We start from the raw sequence: 20,445 nt of genomic DNA, 5'->3' as shown, positions 1-20,445 counted from the left end.
CTGTCAGGCCGTCTCGGATTGAGAGAAGCCTGGCCTAATGTTCTAGCCCCGAGATAACGGTTTATCTGTTCTTATCTGGCAATCTGCTCCCGGCTGCAGATCACAAGAGATCTCGGCAAACACTATCTTCATCTCCCTGCTCGATTCCGCCTGGCCCTGTCAAGAGTATCGGAATCCCGCCCCGACAAGCGGGTGAGTCACGTGCTCCACTGTCGTTCTTTGCGTCGTATAATCCATGCGACAGCGTTGGACCAGTTAGATACACGTCGTCGGGGCACAACATGCCTCCTGCAGCTGTCAAGCCTAGCCCAACCCAAAAGGTCGCCACACCGGCATTGAACAATGAACACTGGGGCGAGACCGTACCGGTCACACAAGGTCAGGGCCTGTGATCTGTGTCGGAAGCGCAAATCAAGATGTACAGTTGATATTCCGGGCCAATCATGCCTCTTATGCCGAGTCCAAGGAGCAGATTGCCACTATCAAGAGGAACCCGGAAACGAGCTGTCTGCTGCTCACGGCCAGGGCCCTGCTGCATGGCTCTCGGACCCCGTTGGTGATGGCTTCCCCACAGGCCAGAAACGCAAGCGCTCTCCAGACACTGTTTCCCCTCCAATGACCTCCCGTCGGGAGGATGACATGTCTGAAGTCCGGCGGTCCCACTCAGCAGTACCCCGTCGAGGGAGTGAGCCCAGACGACAAGGAGTCGAGGACCCTCATAACGAATCTGTTTTCATAGTCGGTCCAGTAGTAGCGGACGACGCCAATGTGATTGAAAAACACATGCCTCCACGGCAATCCAACAAGTCGGTGGAGCCAAAAAACCACCCATACAATGTTTATTCGAACGACCCTAGGAAACCCATTCTGTACACCACCGTGTCCAGAAGGAGACAAGGCATGCGTGTTGGCATACCTCCCGGCGAGAATCAGAAAGAGATCTTGGAGCAGATTCTTGGACCATTCAAAGACGATTTAGTCAGATTGTACGCTTTTTTGGACATGTGACCTTGCAACTTGCTAACGCTGATCATAGGTTTCTCGACCGATTCAATGCAGCGTTTCCCATATTCGACGGCGAAGCCTTCTGGGAAGCCTACATATCAGACTCGCCTAGCGAACCGCCGGCATCTCTTTTATGCCAGGTCTATTCTATGTCATTAGTTCACTGGAAGCACACGCCTAAACTTGCTTGCCATCCAAAACCAGATGTCCGGTATGCTGTAAATCTGACCGTGGCAGCCCTTCACGAAGAATTTTCCGCCCCGGGGCTGTCAACTATCAGTGCAGCTCTCATCGATTTGTCTGGGCGACCTATATTTTCCATGACCGGTAATGCGATCAGCTGTGGGCGGATGGTATCCCTCGCTCATTGCCTTGGTCTGAATCGAGATCCTAGCAACTGGAAACTGTCCCAACAGGAGCAAAACCAGCGTGTTCGTCTCTGGTGGGCTGTTGTTATTCATGATCGCTGGTTAGTGTTGAATTTGACTCTTGGTATCATACGGCTGCTAATATACCGTCAAGGGGGAGTTTCGGACATGGCGTACCTCCCCAAATCGCCAGAAACCAGTACGATGTGCCTCTCCCTACTGTCGAAGTCCTAGTACCTCCAGCGTCGCGCACACCTGAACGAGTAAGAGCAGCGCATTGTCATATTGCGCTATGTCGATTGACCGAGATTTTGGGCGAGCTGCTTCCGCTCGTCTACGGTCTTCAACTTCGATTACCTCGCGAGACAACCAAGAAAATCCGCCAGATTCGCACAGATCTAGATGTTTGGGAAGATTCGCTCCCAGACTGGTTAAGATCTCCTCTAGGTTCGTCAGAAGATCGGATAGCAGGCCTCAGTAGCTTACAGCTAGCCTTCTTGGCCGTGAAGCTGCTTGTTGGGCGGGTAGAACTAAATGTAAGTACCCCGCCTCAGGATTACGCGGTTGTATACACCTATCTAAACTGGTACAGGATGTGAACAATTCAGAAACAGACCTCCCCGAAGCCCGCCGGTACTTCCAAACCGAGTGCCGAAAAGGAGCCGAAGATATCGTGCAGTTCATCACATCCCTCCGGAAAGAGAACTTCAAAGAGTTCTGGCTACCTTGTACGTAACCACCCAGTGCAGCCTTCAACAACTCCGTCAATATAGCTAACCCCTAGCAGATAGCGCCTTCCACCTAACCTCAACAGCAACGCTCCTCGTCCGCTGTGCCTTCGAAACCTCTGACCCCGAAGTCGCCCGCACCTGCCTAGCAAACGTCGAATCCTTCCGCGCCATCCTCCGCCGCGTCCGCGAAGAATACGACTGGGATGTGGCAGACATGTGCCTCGACCACTGCGAGCGCATCCTCAACCGCCTCCCCGGAAATGGCCTCAACGGCACCACATCTACCCTGGGCGTCCCTAACGCGCACGGGGCCGGCGGCGGCGCGGGTGTCATGGGTCCGCCCGATAATACGAACGGGCTAGTTAACCCAGCAGCGATTTCGATTTCGTTGCCTGAGACGCAGACGAATAATGATATTGTAGATGATATGATGTCGATCTCGAATACCTTCGGGACCATGGATGGGTTTCCGTTTGATATGACGGGGATCTGGGATGTATCGGTGTTTCAGGATGTGAATCTAACTTAACTTACTCGACTAAAGCTACGAGATATGGATGGTGAAGAAGAGGGGGGAGGAGGGAAAGGAAGGCGATGATCCTCTTAACAGGCGCCTCCTTGAAGACAATTTAATTATATATACCCAGTCTAGATGGCTCGCGACCACGAGTCGCGAAATGCATGTTCAACAAGAGCAGGTTCATAAAATATATGCCCGTCATTACAGCTTAGGGCTCTCAATTAAACGCCGAGAGAGAGATGGTAAATACATACACGGGACTATTAGAGATAGTATTCAGTTTATACAACATTATATTCAAAATTCGCATGCTATTTTACAGTCACCGATGATGCTCAGGTAGCCAATAACCAAGGAAAAAGAAAATAACCCTCTATTTAATACACCACATCCGAGAAAAGAAATCTGGCAAAGCATCTTAGGCGCACATTATGATGGGAGGGGAGAGAAAAAAGGCGTATAGACAAGCAAGGGATACCCGTCCTTGCCATTGAATAGATAGCGATAAGAGATGTTACGAGCATTCCGCATGAGGCAGTATTGATTTACTCCTTCTTGCTACCGCCGAGGAAGCCAGTCAACGAGCCCTTCATGCTTTCCATCTGCTCCTGGCGAAGCTTCTCCTCCTCGGCAGCCATTTCAGCCAGCCATTTTTCTCCGTTCTCGCGGATCTCCTTTTCAATCATCTCGTAGTTCTTCTGCCCACGCTCGCGAATCTGGTCCCAGAGCATCTTGCCCTCCTGCAAACCCGCGGAAGGTGATTGTTCACCATCCAGGGTGCGAGTAGATGACTTCAGACCAAGCGCTGAGGCCAAGCTACCAACGCCACTCCTGGGGCGTTTCTTTTGCTCCTCGGCAAGCTCCTTCTCAAAACGCTCGCGCATGGCCTTCTCGCGCTTGGCAAACTCAATAGGGATTGGTTGACCTTCAAAGGACTTGAGGACTGTGCGCACGTCATCCACGCCCATACCTGCGATGTATTCAAGGAAAGGGATCAGAGCAACGAGAGTCTTATCCTTGGGGTTCCCATTCCACTTGTCGAGGATAATAGCGTTCTCAGGCTGTAGACGGGCGTGCTCATCCTTAGTGTCAATTAAAATGACCTTGGAGAGGTCACGGTTGAGGTAGGAGAGATCCTGATAAACCAAGTTAGTCACAAAGAGCTTATTCTAGCAGGTTTCGTCTATTACATACCTTGATGTATTCGCCGTCCTTGTACCTGGTAGCTTCCCTGAACAATGGCCAACGGATGATACGGTAGGGGTCGAGCTTGCGGAGTACCTGATCGGCCATCATGCTAGGCACACTGGTGAAGAGGACAAGTTCGTAGTATTGATTGAGATAGCGAAGGAAGTAATCGACTCCAGGTCGTTTGGCAACGCGCCATCCATGCTCACGGCTCCACTCGCTGTGAACAAGCAGATCCTCCAGACTCAAGACTAGTGTGTAGGGTTGGCGAAGGTTGGGGTCTTCATCGGGAAGCAACTTTGGGAAGGCAGGATCTTTGTAGTAGCTTGTGATGTCGCCCGATCGAGCTTTAATACGGTTGTACCAAAGTCCGAAGCCCCAGCCTGATGGGGCTTCAGGATGGGCGTTCTCCTCCTCGGCGGTATCCCAGTTTCGTCCGAAGTATGCCATGCCACCAGCACTTCCCAGCAAGAAAAGTGCGTACATCAGCTTAGCCATACGGGCTCGCTTGCGGTCAAGAGACGACTCGTAGCCGCCCTTGGGGATATCACCACGGCCGTCATCGTTGTAATCTTCCTCGAATCGGGAGGGGTCTTCGGTAAGGTTCAATGATCCGGAGCCACCTTTTTTAGAGCGAGCCTCCAGTTCAGCGGCGAGGGTGGAAGGGATACCCTGTGTAAGGTCGGGGAGCGGTCTCCGAGGCGCATCTTGTTCCGGTGGTGTAGGAGATGATTCCGGCTTAAGTTATCAAATTAGATCAATATTTACCCCCCGATTCGAAGAGTCCTAACTTACTGAGCCGGGGGCTTGTGATGTAGTGTTTGCGGTGTTGGCTTTAGGGTCTGGTGTCGTTTCAAACTCCGCCTGTTCCGCGGCATATTGCTCCTGTTCAGAGGCCTTGGCGGGTTGTTCAGGCTTCGAGGACTTGACAGATTCGGGGAGCTTGTAGGGAGTCTTGGGCTTGGAGGCCTTCGCGTAGCATCGCGAATGTGAAACAGGGATAGCTGATAGGCGAGGGGCGGAGACGAGACCGCTTGGCCTCGTCAAGGGTAAGATGGCACGGCGAAGCATGCTGTGATAGATGAACGGAAGTTAAGGAAACAGTATACACCTGCTCAGCACAAGAAAGGTGAGAGCGTTGGCTCCGGGCCTGAAATGACGCCGCTCGGGGTATAAAGAGTCGGTTCGGGCGGCGAGGAAAACAACAATGTAGTACTCGCAATTGAAGCTGAAAACCGGCCCGAGTGTTGAGGTCGTAGCCAGGAAAACCTGAAGTTTCATCATCGCTCTGGCTGCTACGGCGGAAGGTCACGGGCCACTTGCGCATTTCCCGGGCCTATATAAAGCCCCGCTGCTGGCTAATTTCTTGACTTTTTCTTTTTTTTCTCCAATTTTGAAAGTTGATCACCCAGTCCACAAATTTGACCCATCGTGCCACTTTTCTCATGCATGCTGGGTTGTATTAGCTGGGGAGACTGATATTCCCACACCCAAGAGCCGCGGCGAAGAATTTTTGTGCAGCCGCAGCCCCGTTAGTGGGATACAAATCTCATATATCTGTCTCTCGTTGATAAGTGGTAGGCTCATGCCTGCCATCTTTTGAAAACGTATCGTCCTGTTCATTCTCGATTTCAGTTTAAAATCAATAATGGCATGTTATAGACCATCAATCGCCTAGTGACGGCTTGCACACTTCCGTATCGTTCCTGCGTATATCCTCTAGATCACAATCTTCCAATCTGTTGCGATGGCCGACGACCTTATAGAACCCTTGCGAAGAGTACGTTTCGCGGATCCTCCACCTGAAGATGGTCGATACAAGCTTCGCAATATGGCGTCGACGGCGTACGATTCCGACGAAGACGAAGAGGAGAAGATTTACCCCACGCCGAGTGAGCCATTTCGCTTATTCGATCTACCGGCTGAGATCCGTCTACGCATCTACCACTTTGCCCTGTTTACACCCCGGCGTCGCAGCAGGGAGACTAACGGCAACGTGGGGGCATCCGCGAGAAACCCCTCGCGTTCGCCTCAATCCGACCGAATTGCTCTTTTCCTCGCTTCGAGACAACTGCATGATGAAGCATCTGATTACTTCTACTCGACACAGGCTTTCCGCATCTTCCATATTCAAGACTATTCACGGATACCTACTATCAGGAGTATACCGACTAAATATCGCTCCTCTATCGGTACAATTGAGTTGATATTAGGATCAAGCTGGACGGCACCGCCTCGCTCATGGAGGGTTACCCGTCAACTAGGGCTGGAAGAGATGACCCGTCTCCGGGTTTTGAAGGTCTTTGTTGAGTGCGATCCGTCCCATCCAGTATTCAACGGCTTCCGTATCTCAAATAATTTTTACTCCGACTTTGCCGGCGGTTTGTTACAGCAAATCCTGGAAAAACTGCCACGTTTGGGGTACGTCGAATTTGATGGAAACCCGTCTGTCATGAAGGGCGGGGCATTAATGAAGCGACTGCTGCATGAAGCAAGAACAGCGGGCAAAAAGATCGTGTGGGGTCCTCAAAGAGGGTGGACGGACTACGATAAGGAGGACATGATTGCGGAGAGGGTTGTCTACGGGTTGCAGAGTACCGCCAGAAGACCCCCAGTTACTTATGTCAGGGAGAACCCTTCATTCTTCGAAGAAGTTGTGTGAACATAACTTGGAAGTCCCTTGAAGAGTATTGTATATAGCTTTTTTGCCACTAGGCCTCCTCAATCAAAGGATTGATAAACCATGGAATTCAATCTCTAGGTCGTTGATAACACACGACCTTCAGAATGTCATTTCGTCAAGTCAGTAAGATCTGTAGCTATGTTCTGGCAGCATATATCCATTATAGCTCCTCGTCCACATCCATACCGGTGCCATTCTGGGGGCCCTTTCCATTCGACTGACGTGCCACCGAAGCCTCCTTATCGATCATCTGCCGTGAGACAGCGACAATGTTGTCTTCGATCAACTGTTGGCTCACGTCCTCGATGTCTGGTGTATTCGTTAGAATATACTCCGGATCTTTTTATAATTGATGTATAGTGCTTACGCTTCTTGGGGTCAACCTTGCCGACATATCTCGTCTTCAACTGGTCCTTAGTGAGCTCAGTCTCTTCCTTCACTCGTTTCTCGTAGCCCTCTGCCAGGTTGACGAGTTGCTTCATACGGTCAACGTTGTGCTGGCATTCGTCGTGGAAGTCATTCATTTGCAGCGCCTCGGTCCAGACTTGCTTGTGAAGGTTCATCAGCATGTTCTCCTCCAGTCCTGTCTTGCGGTAGTTGATGCCAATGCTGTAGTAGTGTCTGTTTAATCCATGAATGAGAGCCTGAATCGATGGCTTGTTCAAGTGACCCAGGTTAGAGGTGGTTTGTCGGGGTTCTTGACCCATAACAACGGTCTGGGGCTGGATAAGACGGAAGGCATCGATGACAACCTTGCCTTTGACGGACTGAATTGGGTCAACGACTACAGCGACAGCGCGTGGCGTAAGCTGCTCGAACGATTGCTGGGTGTTGATATCGACGGAGGAGAGCCAGCATCCAAAACCGGGATGGGAGTGATACCAGCCGACAACGGGTTCCGGTCTAAAGCATGATTCTCAGCCCAAGCCAAGCATATCTCCTAAATGAAGCTTACCGTCCAGTTTGCCGAAGCATGTCCATCATCTTGGTCTGAAATACAGGGTCGACAGCTTCGACACTGACACCTGTACCACTTTGAGGCATCGCAAACACATCCGTTACCCGCACCGTATATTCATCCACAAATTCACCCAGCATCAGACCCATCACTTCCATGGGCACACCTGCTCGTCCATGCCTTAGCATCTTCAATAGCGCAAGTGATGAAATGTGTACGGTTTCGCAGTTATCGAGGAGGTTCGTGTCCTATGTCATTACGGCATTAGCATCTAATGACTCGGCGTTTATGTACACCCTGAAATTCCGAGTATTTGACACATCGTGCTCAACTTCAGACAAAAGCAGTAGGGTAAGGTGGCCGGGAGGTGTCCACCACTCACAGCACCTGGGGCCGCGCCATTCATGCCCATGCCTTGGGCGGCCTGAATCATTCGAGTAAGTCTATCCATTGTTGTCGATGAAGTCTAGAGGAAGACAAATTAATCGGAATCAAGAAGTAAAGGATTACTTCCTCAGCGGAAGCTCCGAACGGTCTGTAGGCGTTGGAGCGGCGCCAACGGGATGAGAGTAGAAAATGGAAAAGAAACCAAAGCCGTACAGAGGTCGGATCAGATGACGAGAGAGAGCAGAGGAGAAGGACGGAGATGGGGGATAGGTATCGAATGAGGCGTTGGTTGAGATGCCGTGTCCGTGGTGATCCAGGCTTGAGCTTCGCAGGCATGAGAGGCTGACGAAGGCGGTGAAGGCAGCTCCTGTGCGGGCGCCGCCTTTCGCTCGGCCCTCCCCTTCGTTTCCTCCCAGCCCGGAGTAGATTCTCATCCAACCCAATTCAACTCATAGCTCCAATCACTCTGATGCATGCTCATTAACCTCTTTACCTAATAGACGGGTCGGTCTGCTTCTTTTAGGCGAGATTTGGTCTCGGATCTTGCGTTTATTATCTTTTACCACGGCCTTCTCATTCCCCGAGGAAACTCCGCGCTTTGGAGATATTCCCATCCGCCGTCCTAACCAAGAATTAACTGTAGCCTTTTAACCAGCCAACCTTCAACATGGCTTCCGGAACTTCAGGGCCTGCAGGGCCTCCTTTGGATCCCATTAACCTGAATGGACCTTCAGATCGCAGCAAGAGAGTCGCCTATTTCTACGACTCCGATGTGGGAAACTATGCGTATGTGTCGGGGCATCCTATGAAGCCGCATCGCATCAGGATGACGCACAGCTTGGTGATGAATTACAGTCTTTACAAGAAGATGGAGATCTACGTGAGTTATTATGTATGTGTTGTATTGAGAAGCTGTGCGCTAACCGTTAGCCCTTGTAGCGTGCGAAGCCCGCTTCCAAATTCGAAATGACCCAGTTCCATACCGATGAATATATCGACTTTCTTTCAAAAGTTACCCCCGACAACATGGAGGCATATGCAAAGGAACAAAGCAAGTACAATGTTGGTGACGACTGTCCTGTGTTCGACGGGCTGTTTGAGTTCTGTGGCATCAGCGCTGGCGGTAGTATGGAGGGTGCCGCCCGTCTCAATCGGAATAAATGCGATATCGCCGTGAACTGGGCTGGCGGCCTCCACCACGCTAAGAAAAGCGAAGCTAGTGGTTTCTGCTATGTGAACGGTAGGTCAAATGCTATTGTTTGTATTACACCACACTGATGAACCCATTTAGACATTGTTCTCGGTATCCTTGAGTTGCTCCGCTTCAAGCAGCGAGTTCTATACATTGACATTGATGTTCATCACGGTGATGGCGTGGAAGAGGCGTTTTACACCACAGACCGCGTGATGACAGTCTCGTTTCACAAGTACGGCGAGTACTTTCCCGGAACAGGTGAACTGCGTGATATTGGAGTTGGACAGGGTAAATATTATGCCGTCAACTTCCCGCTCCGTGATGGTATTGATGATGTCTCTTACAAGAGCATCTTCGAGCCTGTCATTAAGAGCGTAATGGACTGGTACCGTCCGGAGGCTGTTGTCCTCCAATGCGGCGGCGACAGTCTTTCGGGTGATCGCCTAGGATGCTTCAACCTCAGCATGCGTGGCCACGCGAACTGCGTCAACTATGTGAAAAGTTTCAATCTACCGACGCTGATCCTCGGAGGTGGTGGTTATACCATGCGCAATGTTGCGCGAACCTGGGCATTCGAGACTGGTATACTTGTCGGCGATAACCTAGGATCTGAACTTCCTTACAACGACTATTACGAGGTGAGTGCCGCATCGATGGCGTAATAACCAACATGCTTACACAAGACAGTACTTTGCACCTGATTATGAGCTGGACGTCCGGCCATCAAATATGGACAACGCCAACACAAGAGAATACCTAGACAAGATTCGAACACAAGTTGTCGAGAACCTCAAGCGAACGGCCTTTGCTCCATCCGTGCAGATGACTGACGTTCCACGTGAATCCCTGGTAGACGGCATGGACGACGAAGCCGAGGCGATCCTCGACGATTTGGATGAGGATGAAAACAAAGACAAACGTTTCACAAAGCGACGGTTTGATCAATATGTCGAAAAGTCAGGCGAGCTGAGCGATAGCGAGGATGAGGATGAGAACGCTGCAAATGGCGTCACTCGCAAACCGACTCACCTACAACGACGCAACCAAGCCAACTACCGGCTAGATCTTGGTGATTCTGGAGTTGAAAGTGGAATGGCTACACCACAGGACGCTTCATCTGTCCCCGATGATGAGATGGACATTGGCGCCGATGCGAAGATGACAGAAGCGCCTGGACCGGAAGCCGATTCTGAAGCCCAGGGAACGTCTTCCGCTGCCGAGGCTCCATCCAGAGCGGAGAACAGATCCACTGACGAGCCATCCGAGATGATTATCGATGCGAGAGAACCAGCCCCTACGTCTGTTCCTGTTTCTCGCCCAGACTCTGCAAGACCAGCAGATGAAGATACGACCATGGAAGACGCAGATGTCCCCGTGCCTGATATAAACCAGGAGCAAGCGCCAATGGTGGACGAGACGCTGCATAATAACCCCGCGGAAGAGACACTCGCGTCAGAGAATGCCGTGCCCGAGCCGACGCCTCAAACAAAAGCATCCGATGACAACGGGGGCCCGGAGCAGAAAGAATCAGAGACTGCGAAGGGGACCGGGCCTACAACGGTGACAACCGAGACCAAAGACAAGGCTCCTGAAGCTCCTCGAAGTGAGGTCACCCACGCGGTGACAGCGGAGCAAGAGACGTCCAAGCCCGAGGAGCCAAGTGCAGAGACTCAGCCCGAAGCCTCGAAGGCGTAAGGGCTAGCCCAGCAATAATGGCAGCGGCGTTTGTACTCGGGTTCCTGGCGCAAAGGATATGGTGTTCGGACTTTGGAGACTATCTGGCATTGTTTTTAAAGGAAGGTTGTTCTTTCGCATTATGGTATACCGCTTTACATCTGAACTTGATGAAGAGATAATTTATGTACTCAATTTCGATTCTTGTATTATGTCGATTCTACGTTGTCTAGTTCTCAGTCACACTTAAAGGATTGTCCACAGACCAGAAGGAGGGAGAATCAGCCATCTACCTATCGCTCCAAGAGTAGATCCAGTTCTCACCATCAGGTTATGCCGCTATGCCCTTAACAATCCAGCTGACAAAGCTAAAGCAGAGATGTCTTCCCGAAACAGCAAAGCCTTAGGGCTCAACAGCCCCACCCAGCAGAGCCAATGAGGCCCCACCGCCAAGATTTTACAGAGCACACCCGCACTAAGCGAGAACACTGAGAAACCCAAGTGGAAAGCCATCCAACTCCGTCTCGACCTCTCGTCGCCTCCCTTCTGTCGCCAAACCCGTTATCCGACACCGTTAACGCGAATACATAGCCAAGATGTCTTCCAAGAGAGGGTGAGTTTTTGAATTTATTCCGTCATGCTTGTGGTTTGCGCTGGGATATGCTACGCCATGGACGATTCGATTATCCGGCTCGACGCTGCCAGTACGCGGAGAAGAAGCGATTCGATGATGAACTGGACGAGGAAGAGAGGGGAATGAACGGGGCTGTGGACGAAACGACATGGACAGAACAATTGATCGACTTTTTTTTTCTCTCTATGGCCGGGGCTAGAATGATATGGATTCGAGATTCAAGTTTTGCTGGGAATATGACCACGGCTTTGAAAAGAGCAATAACTGACCAATCTTTCCTCAATAGTCGTGGTGTTGCCGGCAACAAGCTGAAGATGACGCTCGGTCTGCCTTGGTACGTTCCAACCATCAACCCAATCCGAACCAACTTGAACTGCACGCCGAACATCGAACATCGAACATGAATCCGATATCTCGATCCGTTCTACCCTCCTCTGCCCTCCAAACGAACACACCGAAATCACTCCCGACCTGAATAGGAACCAGGACTAACATTCGAATAGCGGCGCCGTCCTCAACTGCTGCGACAACTCCGGTGCCCGTAACCTCTACATCATCTCCGTCAAGGGTATCGGTGCGCGCCTGAACCGTCTCCCCGCCGCCGGTGTCGGTGACATGGTCATGGCCACCGTCAAGAAGGGAAAGCCCGAGCTCCGTAAGAAGGTCATGCCCGCTGTCGTTGTCCGCCAGAGCAAGCCCTGGCGCCGACCTGACGGCATCTACCTCTACTTCGAGGACAATGCCGGTGTTGTACGTTTTCCCTGCGCGAATCGTTTTGGAATGCGGCCGTCGAATTCAATAGGGTCGCTGGGATTTAGAGGAAGTTATCTAACATTCATACGTTCAGATCGTCAACGCCAAGGGTGAAATGAAGGGTTCCGCCATTACCGGCCCCGTCGGTAAGGAGGCTGCTGAGCTTTGGCCTGTGAGTTGTATCCGTCATATCATGTATGGCTCCGTACTGACATGCCTCTTTCAAGCGTATTGCCTCCAACTCCGGTGTTGTTATGTAAACGGGTGTCCAACGGGAAATGGGATGTATTAGAACGAAATACCAGCGGGCTTCTTTTTAAAAATGAAAAAGATCTTGATACTCTTTCCATTCGTCCTCTCTTCTTGTTTCGCTTGCATCCGCCGTTCGGGCGAAGCTACATGGGCAGCCGTATGTTGGACAAATGCATCGATGAGCAACGATTACAAAGAAAGGGGAATGGTGCCTCGTATAGTTCACCATCCTCTTATTGAGGACCCTCGTTCTTATTGGCTGTTAATTGTATCGTTTTAAAAACGGAGTAAATAAAGGTCATGTACAATTCTCACCCATTCGAACTAGACAGTCATTCTAGCCGTCTTTCCAACGCTCTATTAATATACACACAAGGGAAACCAAAAGAATACTATACAGCAGAAGAAAACGGACAACAAATCGGGTCCCTCTCATAAGATAATCAAAGCCTCAAATCAAGCTCTTATTTCATCTTCTTATCAGCCGCGACAAGTCGCTTGGATGGCAATTTAGACCCAAAATATCCAAGCACCCAGACCAAAGCATACAGGATCCCAACAACCAGCGTGATAAGGTCAATTACATGCACCGCCCACCAAATATGCTGCACGCCGGCGGGGCACATGGTCATGGCGTACTTCCACTCTGACGTGGTAGCGTCGAACCAAAGAGACAGAAGACCTGCGTTGCCGCCGTACTCGCCCATCATGGAGCGGAGGGTGATTTCTCGGATTGACGGGGAGAATGATTGATCGTGGTTTTGGGCGTTAGGGTTGTACCGGGTGGTGTTCCATGTCCAGGCCGGTTGGTCGTCGTTGGCTTCGTCAGGGGGAGCATCTTCGTTGTTCTCAGCAAGCGACGGTGGTTTTTTCTGTATCGAATGAACGACATCGCATCCCGTATGATCATGGCCCGTTAGAATAAGCCCGTTTCGCCCCCGTCCACCTTCCGGCGCAGTCTCATCCCCGCTCATTCCAAAGATCCCCTGCAAAACCCCGTTGGAACTCACGTGCTCGCTGAGATGGTTCTGCTCGCGCAGTCCACCGGCCTTATACCGCTCTTTACTTGATTCGTCGTCCTTTTCAAAGTAGGTAAAGTAAGGGCCATCCGTGCAGACGCCGTCCGGCTTATGGAGCGGAAGGTGAGTAAGCAGGAGCGTAAACGTGCTTCGGTCATCAACTGTATAGGATCTGTCAAGAAGGCTGTTAATGTATGCGTATCCCTGGCTTTGGATATCCTGGGAATAAGCCGGTCCGTCGAGCGTCAGGCTGTTGAGGTTAATCAGATGTAGCGTAGGCGTGAGATTCCCAACTGGGGGGTGATGGAGCCGGATGTCCCAATTCGCACGGCCGAAGACTTTCTCGAAACGCGAGATACGGCGTTCGCTGGCGTCCCCCGAGTACCCTACGTCGTGGTTGCCAACGATGTTGATGATCCGGTGTGCCCATGAGGGCGAGGAGGGCAGTAGCTCCTTGTCGCTCTCGACCCCAGCAACTTCAACGTAGTCCTCTTTCCCCGTTCGGGTAATCGTATCATCTATCCGCTCTCCCCCCTTGAAGACACGCTGCCAATACCGATCTCCCCTCCGCCGAAACTCCTCATCCGTGACCCATTGGCTCCCGATAAGGTCGCCCAGGACTGTAACATGCGTCGGTCTTGTCCACCAGTGTAATGTGCGATATATGTGCGCGAGATAGTAATCGTTCCCTAGCAGATCGAGTCGCTTTCGCTGTGCGGCAAAGGCGCGCGGGATATCTTGCGCGACGAGGCTCCGCAGGGCTGCTGAAATCGTCTTCCAAGCATCGAGGTTGGCAAGGAACGGCGTGTTGTTGACAGATTCAAGGGTATCGTTCCAGTATTTTTGAAGTCGGGCTCCGAGTTCGTTTTCCGGGCGTGGGAGGGAGCTGTCGCCCTCGAGCTGGGGGTCGGCTAGGACGAGGAGGCGGACTATCGCTGGGTCTTGATTGAAAGTGGACTGCGGTGTGAGGTGTTGTTTGAGGGTGTGGAAGAATGCGCTGGTAGATTGTGAGGTCTTGGGATTGTCGAAAGGGAGAGGATATGCGCAGCCGGAGAAGACGGGGTAGAGGTACAGGTAGACGGTCGTGGTGACGGCGAGCGGAAGAAGGCCGAGGAGAAGCCGAGAAAGGAGCCGACGCAGGGACATGGAGGCGACATAAAAGAGAATAGAAAATTTACATATGTCATCGAGCCATGTTCAATAATAGTCAATCCTTTGAAGATGGGAAAGGAAAATATAAACATGCACTGACCTGGAGACTTAATTTTGATGGCGGCTCGGCGGGGCGCAGATCATTCTTGACAGTTAGAGACCACAGTAGAGACCCTATACTAACCGGGCAGGCAGTTAACAATCATCGATTATTACAGGATTAGTAGCTAGTCGCTGTTATTATATAATTCTGCATACACTGATCCAGTCTTACAAGTCCTCGCTGCGTCGTGACTGTCCAACAACTTCCAAATCATCATCCAATGTCCCATCAAAATCCAATCACTCCAAAGGAAACCCATGTCAGATTATAAAAATAGGATGATGCTGACCGTTGAAACATGTTGCGAAACAGGGGGTATATCACATTAACGCCAGGGGTAGACAAAGGGGACCAAACGAACATAAAGTTTAAAGAAAGAAGGTATGTGGAAAGAGTGAAAAGCAGTCATCAACACATCATTTTGGTGGAGATGTGCGAGCCGCATCTGGAAGCAGAGACGAGGGGCCGGTATCAAGGTCTCCCAGTGGGTTGGAGTTCTTGAGGTCGTCCACATCCACTGGCGAGTCGACTTGCTCGATATCAAGACCCTGGATCATTAATCCGGCTCCCTTCTCGTCCTTCGTGGTGGCATCTTCGATTGGTGCATCCTCAACCAAGGCATCTTCGACCACGACGTCTTCTGCTGTTACTCGGCCCTCAGGCATCAAGGCCGGGGGTCGCTGGTTACTCAACTGGGCCTCCTTGAGACTGATGGTCCTCTGCTTGTTTGTTGTTTCAATCGGAAGATGGATGTCCCGCTCGATAGTTGCCTTCATCAACGCGGCCATCCACAGGCGGCCTTGCTGAATGCTGTCAACTTGGAAATAATGGACCGCGGGTTTCGTGAATTGCACCGTGCGAGTCGTCTTTGGCGGTATGAGTTTGAAGAAGAAGGGACCTTCCTTGTCCGAGCGCGACCCGCGCTTAGATTCCGACGTCGAACCGTTTTCTGAGACTGAGCCATTACCAGTCTGCGCGCTACCTGCAGGTGACGTAGGCGAGACTGTGGCGCCCGTAATCGTCGCATGTAGCGCAACAATTGGATCATTGTCAGCTCGGAGAACCCGATGAGCGGTGATATCGATCAAGCCCCGTTCCTCTGTATCATTCTCGGAATAGTAATAAGAAAGGCGACGACCACGCAAAACAAATAGACGAGGCTTCCAGGTGGTCATTAAGTTTGAAGACCGTTTCTTCATCCATCCGGAGAAATCGCAGCCATCCATCTGTTCTTGTGGAGTCTTCTTCTCCAGGCCTCGAGTATAGGCACTGGTGTCTTTTTTCGATTTCACCCCTGACTTGACAGACGGTCGAGCTCGTGGCACTGATATACCGCCTTCTGCTGTTTTCCCAGAGCCATCAGTGCTATGTCGTTCAGAGCTCTTCGACGTCGAAGGCGTCGTCGACCCTGTTCGAACAGAGGCCGGATCGGCATCATTAACAGGGGATGCCGGAACCGCAGTTGCATCGGCGCCCTTGCCAGTTGCCTCGGACGTTCGGAGCCCAACAGCACGCCGGAATTTAGGTCCCGCCTTTTTGATCTGCTGCAACGGTTGCGGCGCGGTACGTGCAGAATCCGAGTCCGGCTTTCCGGCCTTTGGACCAAATGAAGAGAGGAATCCACCGCTAGATCCCTTGGATCCGGAACTGTGAGAGGATTGCTGAGCAGAAATACGGGTGCTCAAACTCCGCAATCGTCCTTTGGAAGAAGGGAGGGGGTAGGTAGTACCCGCATTCAAAGCGGGAGGAGGGTCTGTTATTGAGTCCAAGCTGCTGATCCGCGAATGTCTTCGAGTGGTCTTGAGTTGCTCATCGGGTTGGTTTGGTTGCAATGAGTGAGCACTACCGGTTACCGATGTTCGCTTCTGAAGAACTCTTCGCTGCACTCGGTGGTCTGTCTCCGGGCCTGAGAAATACCCACGGTCCAAATCATCAGCTACAGCCGAGTCCACTCCATTGGAATATTGAACTCCGGCACTGGGAGCCCCCAGGGCGGTTCCTGGACGCGGGGTTGCCCGCTGCGCTCCGAGAGACATGGTCCAACCACGATCGAAAGATCCCTTCTTTCCGTGAGACATTCCGACGTGCGGAGACGTTTCCCCGGTTATCGAGTAACGACTTGTAGCGTCCAATGACGAATGTCGCCTTTGGTGGTTAATCTCCCGGATCGACGCGGCAGAAGGTCGGCGAGTATGGTCCATAAACCCTGTTGATGGTGTTTGCGGGGTTATAGGAGGGCTCGTCTCACTTTGCAGATTATTGCTGACCAAACGGGGGTGTTGAGTGCTACTGAATGACCCTCTAAAGTTCGGTATTCGCGGACGCAGCGGCCCTGTCTGACCAGCGCGGCTCTGAGAGCGCTCTTCAGACATTGTCGAAAACGCGGCAACCGAGCCTCGGGCAGTCGATGACTGTTGGTCTTTGTACCCTTTGATCTCTTCCTGGAACGATTTGATTTTATGCCAGGTTTTCAGTCGTCGTCCCATTACACCGAAATCGAATTCCTTCATCATGATGAAATCCTGGTTCATATCCAAAAGCACGTCTCCGGAGATCTCCTGTTCTTCAAAGATATCGCAATGCTTGTCTTCCACCCCGAGCTGACGCAGTTGTTTAACGGTCTCTCCAACTTCCCACCTTCGAACCTCTTCCTCAGAGGGTTGATTGCCTTCTTCCTCATCGGTTTCATGGCCGTTTATGTACGACATTCGGTGGTCTAGATGGCTACTGTACTCACTAGCGGAGTCATTTAACGTTTTTTGGTCAGCTGGTGGCTTTACGCTGTGGCGTGGGGTGCTGAGGTCCGTAATATGCTCATCAATGACACTTAGTGTCTCGTTCATGACTGGACTGTCCTGACCGTTGGGGTGGGGATCAAGTGTCTGTCGCAGTGATTGTTGGATGTCGCTCGCTAGCTTGCTGTTCGGCAGGGGGGAAGAACTCGACCGATTTGGAGGTTGCTGCTGCTTTGGCGCTAGCAAGGACGGGTTCGTTTCGTTTTGTCCGTGAGCACCTCCAAGGTCGGTCATGCTAACGTGTCGAGACGCATGCGGAGTCGAATCCTCGCTCTTGGAAGTCGAAACCAAGTCTCCAGAGTCCGGTGTGCCTATCCCTTGGTAGAGTGATGTTTCCCCATCTCCGTCTGACTTAAGCGCATTCGAATCTAACGTATCGGTCCGAGGTCGCACAGGGATATTGGGTGCTCTGGTGGTATAGACTAGGAACGGCAATTGTCCACATTAGTAAATCAACAATCGCGTCATTGTATGAAGGATCGGACAGGTCACACACCTCCTGGGAAAAGACCGGTCATTCCAGTCTTCATGTCCTTCCCTAGGTACCATCCATCGCCGAAGCCATCATCCAGCTCGACCAACTCGATTTTCTCACCCTTTCGCAAGTCGAGTTCATCCTCTGAGCGCGCGGCGAAATCATCTATACATTAATTGGCATGTATCAGTCACATAGTAAGACAACAGAGAAGCGGAGGAGACCGAGGCGCGGAAGGTAAGAGAGTGGGGTAGGAGGAGCGTTTCGCGACCGGGAAACGAGCGTAAAGAAACTCACGAATAACGAGGAGAAGATCTCCTGTGTGATACGCACGAGGCGCGGAAGACAGCGCCATGGTGCTCAGCCCGAGGAGACCCCAGGGAAACCAACAGGCAGAGAAACGACGAGGACAAGGGAGAAGAAAGGGAGAGGTCACAGGCGATGGGAATTCTCCGTCCTCCGATGCCGTAATAAGTCGATGCAATATGGGCTTAATATAAGAGCAAGGGCGGATCTGCGCAGCGGGCGTCACCACCGCTCTTAATGGGGACACTCGAGAGATGGATATGGAGTAGTATATGACGATAAAGATAGTAAAAGATAAAAGAGTGTCTGGTAGTAGTAGCAGAAGGGTTTTCCCTGATCCAAGCTCTAAATTCTGGACTGCCCTGCTCGAGGTGGGGGGTAGACTCTGTGGTGGTATGGTTCTGGTCGAGGCCCGGACCAGAATTCCAGCCAGGAAGGGAAGGACGAGGAAGGAACGACTATTGTCACGTCGATGGTCCTTTCAAGTGGACAATTGGCGAGGATGGGAACTCCAGAGAGTTGGAAGTCGAAGCTGAAGTGTCAGTTCGGACGTGTCTGCGATTGGTGCCAGCATACTACCTGACGGAGTACAATTGAGCTAACAGACTTCTATTTTAACATGCTTGAATCGTTACCCAGAGCTCTCCGTATCTGAAATGATAATTGTCGTCTCCATTATTTCTTGATGAAAACGTCAGACGCTGGATGGGTATAGGTCATGTGACCTCTTTGAACATATCTCTTTGTTGACTCCTACGGGGTACTTTCTCTCTTTCTATATTTGATACTAAGCTGCTGCACAGATCAATGATCCTGGATTGTATTCTCGACAGAGGGTTAGCGCGTCATATCCTTGAACGTGGCAGAGCCTCTGCTCGTTTAGACTGTTCTGCTCTGATATATACTCCCGGCTCCGTAGGTGAGCGATCGACAACTTTATGAAATGCAATCGGAGACTGACCTCGTCAAGTCATTCCCAACGAGGAATGTCCAACTTTAATGAGGCCCCAAGATAACTCTTGTAGGTTGTGACTCGTGCTGAACATCTGTCTATGTACTGTGTGGTCTACGGATCCCTGCATTCCTCTATTTTTCTGCTCCAGACGAGACCAAAATCTGCTTCCAAGCCAAGACCAGGGGTCACAGGGGAACATGTCTAATGTAGACTTCGACTCTGTGAGCCTGGCAAGCCCTTAGCATCCACGGGAGTCACTGCTAGTCCATTTCCCTCCGTTCATCTTGAGATGATTCATCTTACTCTCGACCTCTGCGTACCTTCTAACGCATATGTCGAGAGTGCTCTGGATACTCCGAGCTATCAGTGGCCGGGCAATCGCCTGCCTTCAAATTGACAGAGCTTGATGCTCCTCCCAGTGGCGACAGCCCCAAACGGTCTTTCTGACTGGTTCAAATTGCTGATATATTCCTCGAAATCGCGGTTCATTGCATGATCCTGGCAGTATGCCGTGTAAATGGACAGGTGCTTGCATTGGACCAGCAAGAGCTGGCGTTAAGCCCAATGCCTTAAATTTGGAGCTTGAGGTCTCTGGGGTACGGCTCAAACCCCGACAAGCCATACTGCTGCTGTCTCAAAACACACTCTTGTCTCGGAGCGCCAAAAGTCAAGAGACCACTCGAGGAGTATTACTCGTCAGAAGGGCGGACTGCCTTTTCCCGGCTATGTGCTTACCGACCGCAGGACACTGATGAAGCCACGACTTCGCTGCAGTGATGATATGTAGGTAGCCATGGGCATAAATCGAATGGCAAGCCAGAGCCGAGCGGCTGATGTTGTGGTCAAAGGACCTGGTAGAACCATCCAGAAGAAGGCCACCAATGTATCTAGAAGATCTGTTGCCTTCTGCTCCTGGGTCAGGCCCTGGTCCAAGCCATTTAGCTGGCTAATGGAGAGAGCCTGGTGTAGATCCATCATTCGCTGAGTTGGAGTAGTCTTGCCTAGTGATATAGGATGTTCACTAGAGTGGCACCAAACACAGTGAACGGTCAAGGAACCAGCCCTGTGAATACCAGAATACCACCCTGAATGAATAGCAGGACCCAGCATAAATAGCAAGCCATCCGGCGCCTCTGGTGTTTGTTCTTTGAGTCTTTGTTTCTTTTTCTCCTCACCGACTTCAGGCCCTCCCGAATTGGAAACTCACCACCTGCGACTTGATTGCGGACAAACAACGGGAGTCGGCATCAAACATCCTGCATCGTCTTCGCCTATTAAAGTGCTCCCAACAT

The 20,445-nt window shown here is 51.4% G+C and overlaps 8 protein-coding genes across 8 annotated transcripts; 4 read left to right on the top strand and 4 right to left on the bottom strand.

The window, feature by feature from the left end:
• Positions 1–281: 281 nt before the first annotated feature.
• On the top strand, positions 282–2,633 carry DSM5745_11485 (fungal specific transcription factor domain-containing protein; the record flags this gene model as incomplete). The annotated part of the gene is made up of 6 exons (XM_026753501.1): positions 282–378; positions 425–986; positions 1,037–1,474; positions 1,528–1,909; positions 1,966–2,101; positions 2,161–2,633. 6 exons carry the CDS (start codon positions 282–284, stop codon positions 2,631–2,633), a joined length of 2,088 nt encoding a protein of 695 aa, XP_026598007.1.
• A 536-nt stretch (positions 2,634–3,169) lies between these two features.
• Positions 3,170–4,883, bottom strand: DSM5745_11484 (Mitochondrial import inner membrane translocase subunit tim50; the record flags this gene model as incomplete). The annotated part of the gene is made up of 3 exons (XM_026753500.1): positions 3,170–3,760; positions 3,819–4,550; positions 4,608–4,883. The coding sequence occupies 3 exons, from the start codon at positions 4,881–4,883 to the stop codon at positions 3,170–3,172; spliced, it is 1,599 nt and encodes a 532-aa protein (XP_026598006.1).
• A 760-nt stretch (positions 4,884–5,643) lies between these two features.
• Positions 5,644–6,474, top strand: DSM5745_11483 (uncharacterized protein; the record flags this gene model as incomplete). The annotated part of the gene is made up of 1 exon (XM_026753499.1): positions 5,644–6,474. The coding sequence occupies one exon, from the start codon at positions 5,644–5,646 to the stop codon at positions 6,472–6,474; it is 831 nt and encodes a 276-aa protein (XP_026598005.1).
• A 181-nt stretch (positions 6,475–6,655) lies between these two features.
• On the bottom strand, positions 6,656–7,904 carry DSM5745_11482 (Mov34/MPN/PAD-1 family protein; the record flags this gene model as incomplete). The annotated part of the gene is made up of 4 exons (XM_026753498.1): positions 6,656–6,804; positions 6,863–7,398; positions 7,451–7,701; positions 7,836–7,904. 4 exons carry the CDS (start codon positions 7,902–7,904, stop codon positions 6,656–6,658), a joined length of 1,005 nt encoding a protein of 334 aa, XP_026598004.1.
• Positions 7,905–8,507: 603 nt separating this feature from the next.
• DSM5745_11481 (uncharacterized protein) lies at positions 8,508–10,730 on the top strand (the record flags this gene model as incomplete). Its single annotated transcript, XM_026753497.1, has 4 exons — positions 8,508–8,720; positions 8,780–9,080; positions 9,132–9,673; positions 9,723–10,730. 4 exons carry the CDS (start codon positions 8,508–8,510, stop codon positions 10,728–10,730), a joined length of 2,064 nt encoding a protein of 687 aa, XP_026598003.1.
• Positions 10,731–11,579: 849 nt separating this feature from the next.
• On the top strand, positions 11,580–12,356 carry DSM5745_11480 (60S ribosomal uL14 domain-containing protein; the record flags this gene model as incomplete). The annotated part of the gene is made up of 4 exons (XM_026753496.1): positions 11,580–11,677; positions 11,847–12,093; positions 12,191–12,268; positions 12,324–12,356. The coding sequence occupies 4 exons, from the start codon at positions 11,580–11,582 to the stop codon at positions 12,354–12,356; spliced, it is 456 nt and encodes a 151-aa protein (XP_026598002.1).
• A 456-nt stretch (positions 12,357–12,812) lies between these two features.
• DSM5745_11479 (uncharacterized protein) lies at positions 12,813–14,513 on the bottom strand (the record flags this gene model as incomplete). The annotated part of the gene is made up of 1 exon (XM_026753495.1): positions 12,813–14,513. The coding sequence occupies one exon, from the start codon at positions 14,511–14,513 to the stop codon at positions 12,813–12,815; it is 1,701 nt and encodes a 566-aa protein (XP_026598001.1).
• Positions 14,514–15,038: 525 nt separating this feature from the next.
• On the bottom strand, positions 15,039–18,247 carry DSM5745_11478 (uncharacterized protein; the record flags this gene model as incomplete). The annotated part of the gene is made up of 3 exons (XM_026753494.1): positions 15,039–17,839; positions 17,914–18,057; positions 18,190–18,247. The coding sequence occupies 3 exons, from the start codon at positions 18,245–18,247 to the stop codon at positions 15,039–15,041; spliced, it is 3,003 nt and encodes a 1,000-aa protein (XP_026598000.1).
• Positions 18,248–20,445: the final 2,198 nt, after the last annotated feature.

The sequence above is a fragment of the Aspergillus mulundensis genome, assembly GCF_003369625.1.
Source record: "Aspergillus mulundensis strain DSM 5745 chromosome Unknown scaffold_26, whole genome shotgun sequence".
Classification (NCBI taxonomy): domain Eukaryota; kingdom Fungi; phylum Ascomycota; class Eurotiomycetes; order Eurotiales; family Aspergillaceae; genus Aspergillus; species Aspergillus mulundensis.
This window is presented reverse-complemented; position numbering and strand designations above follow the sequence as displayed.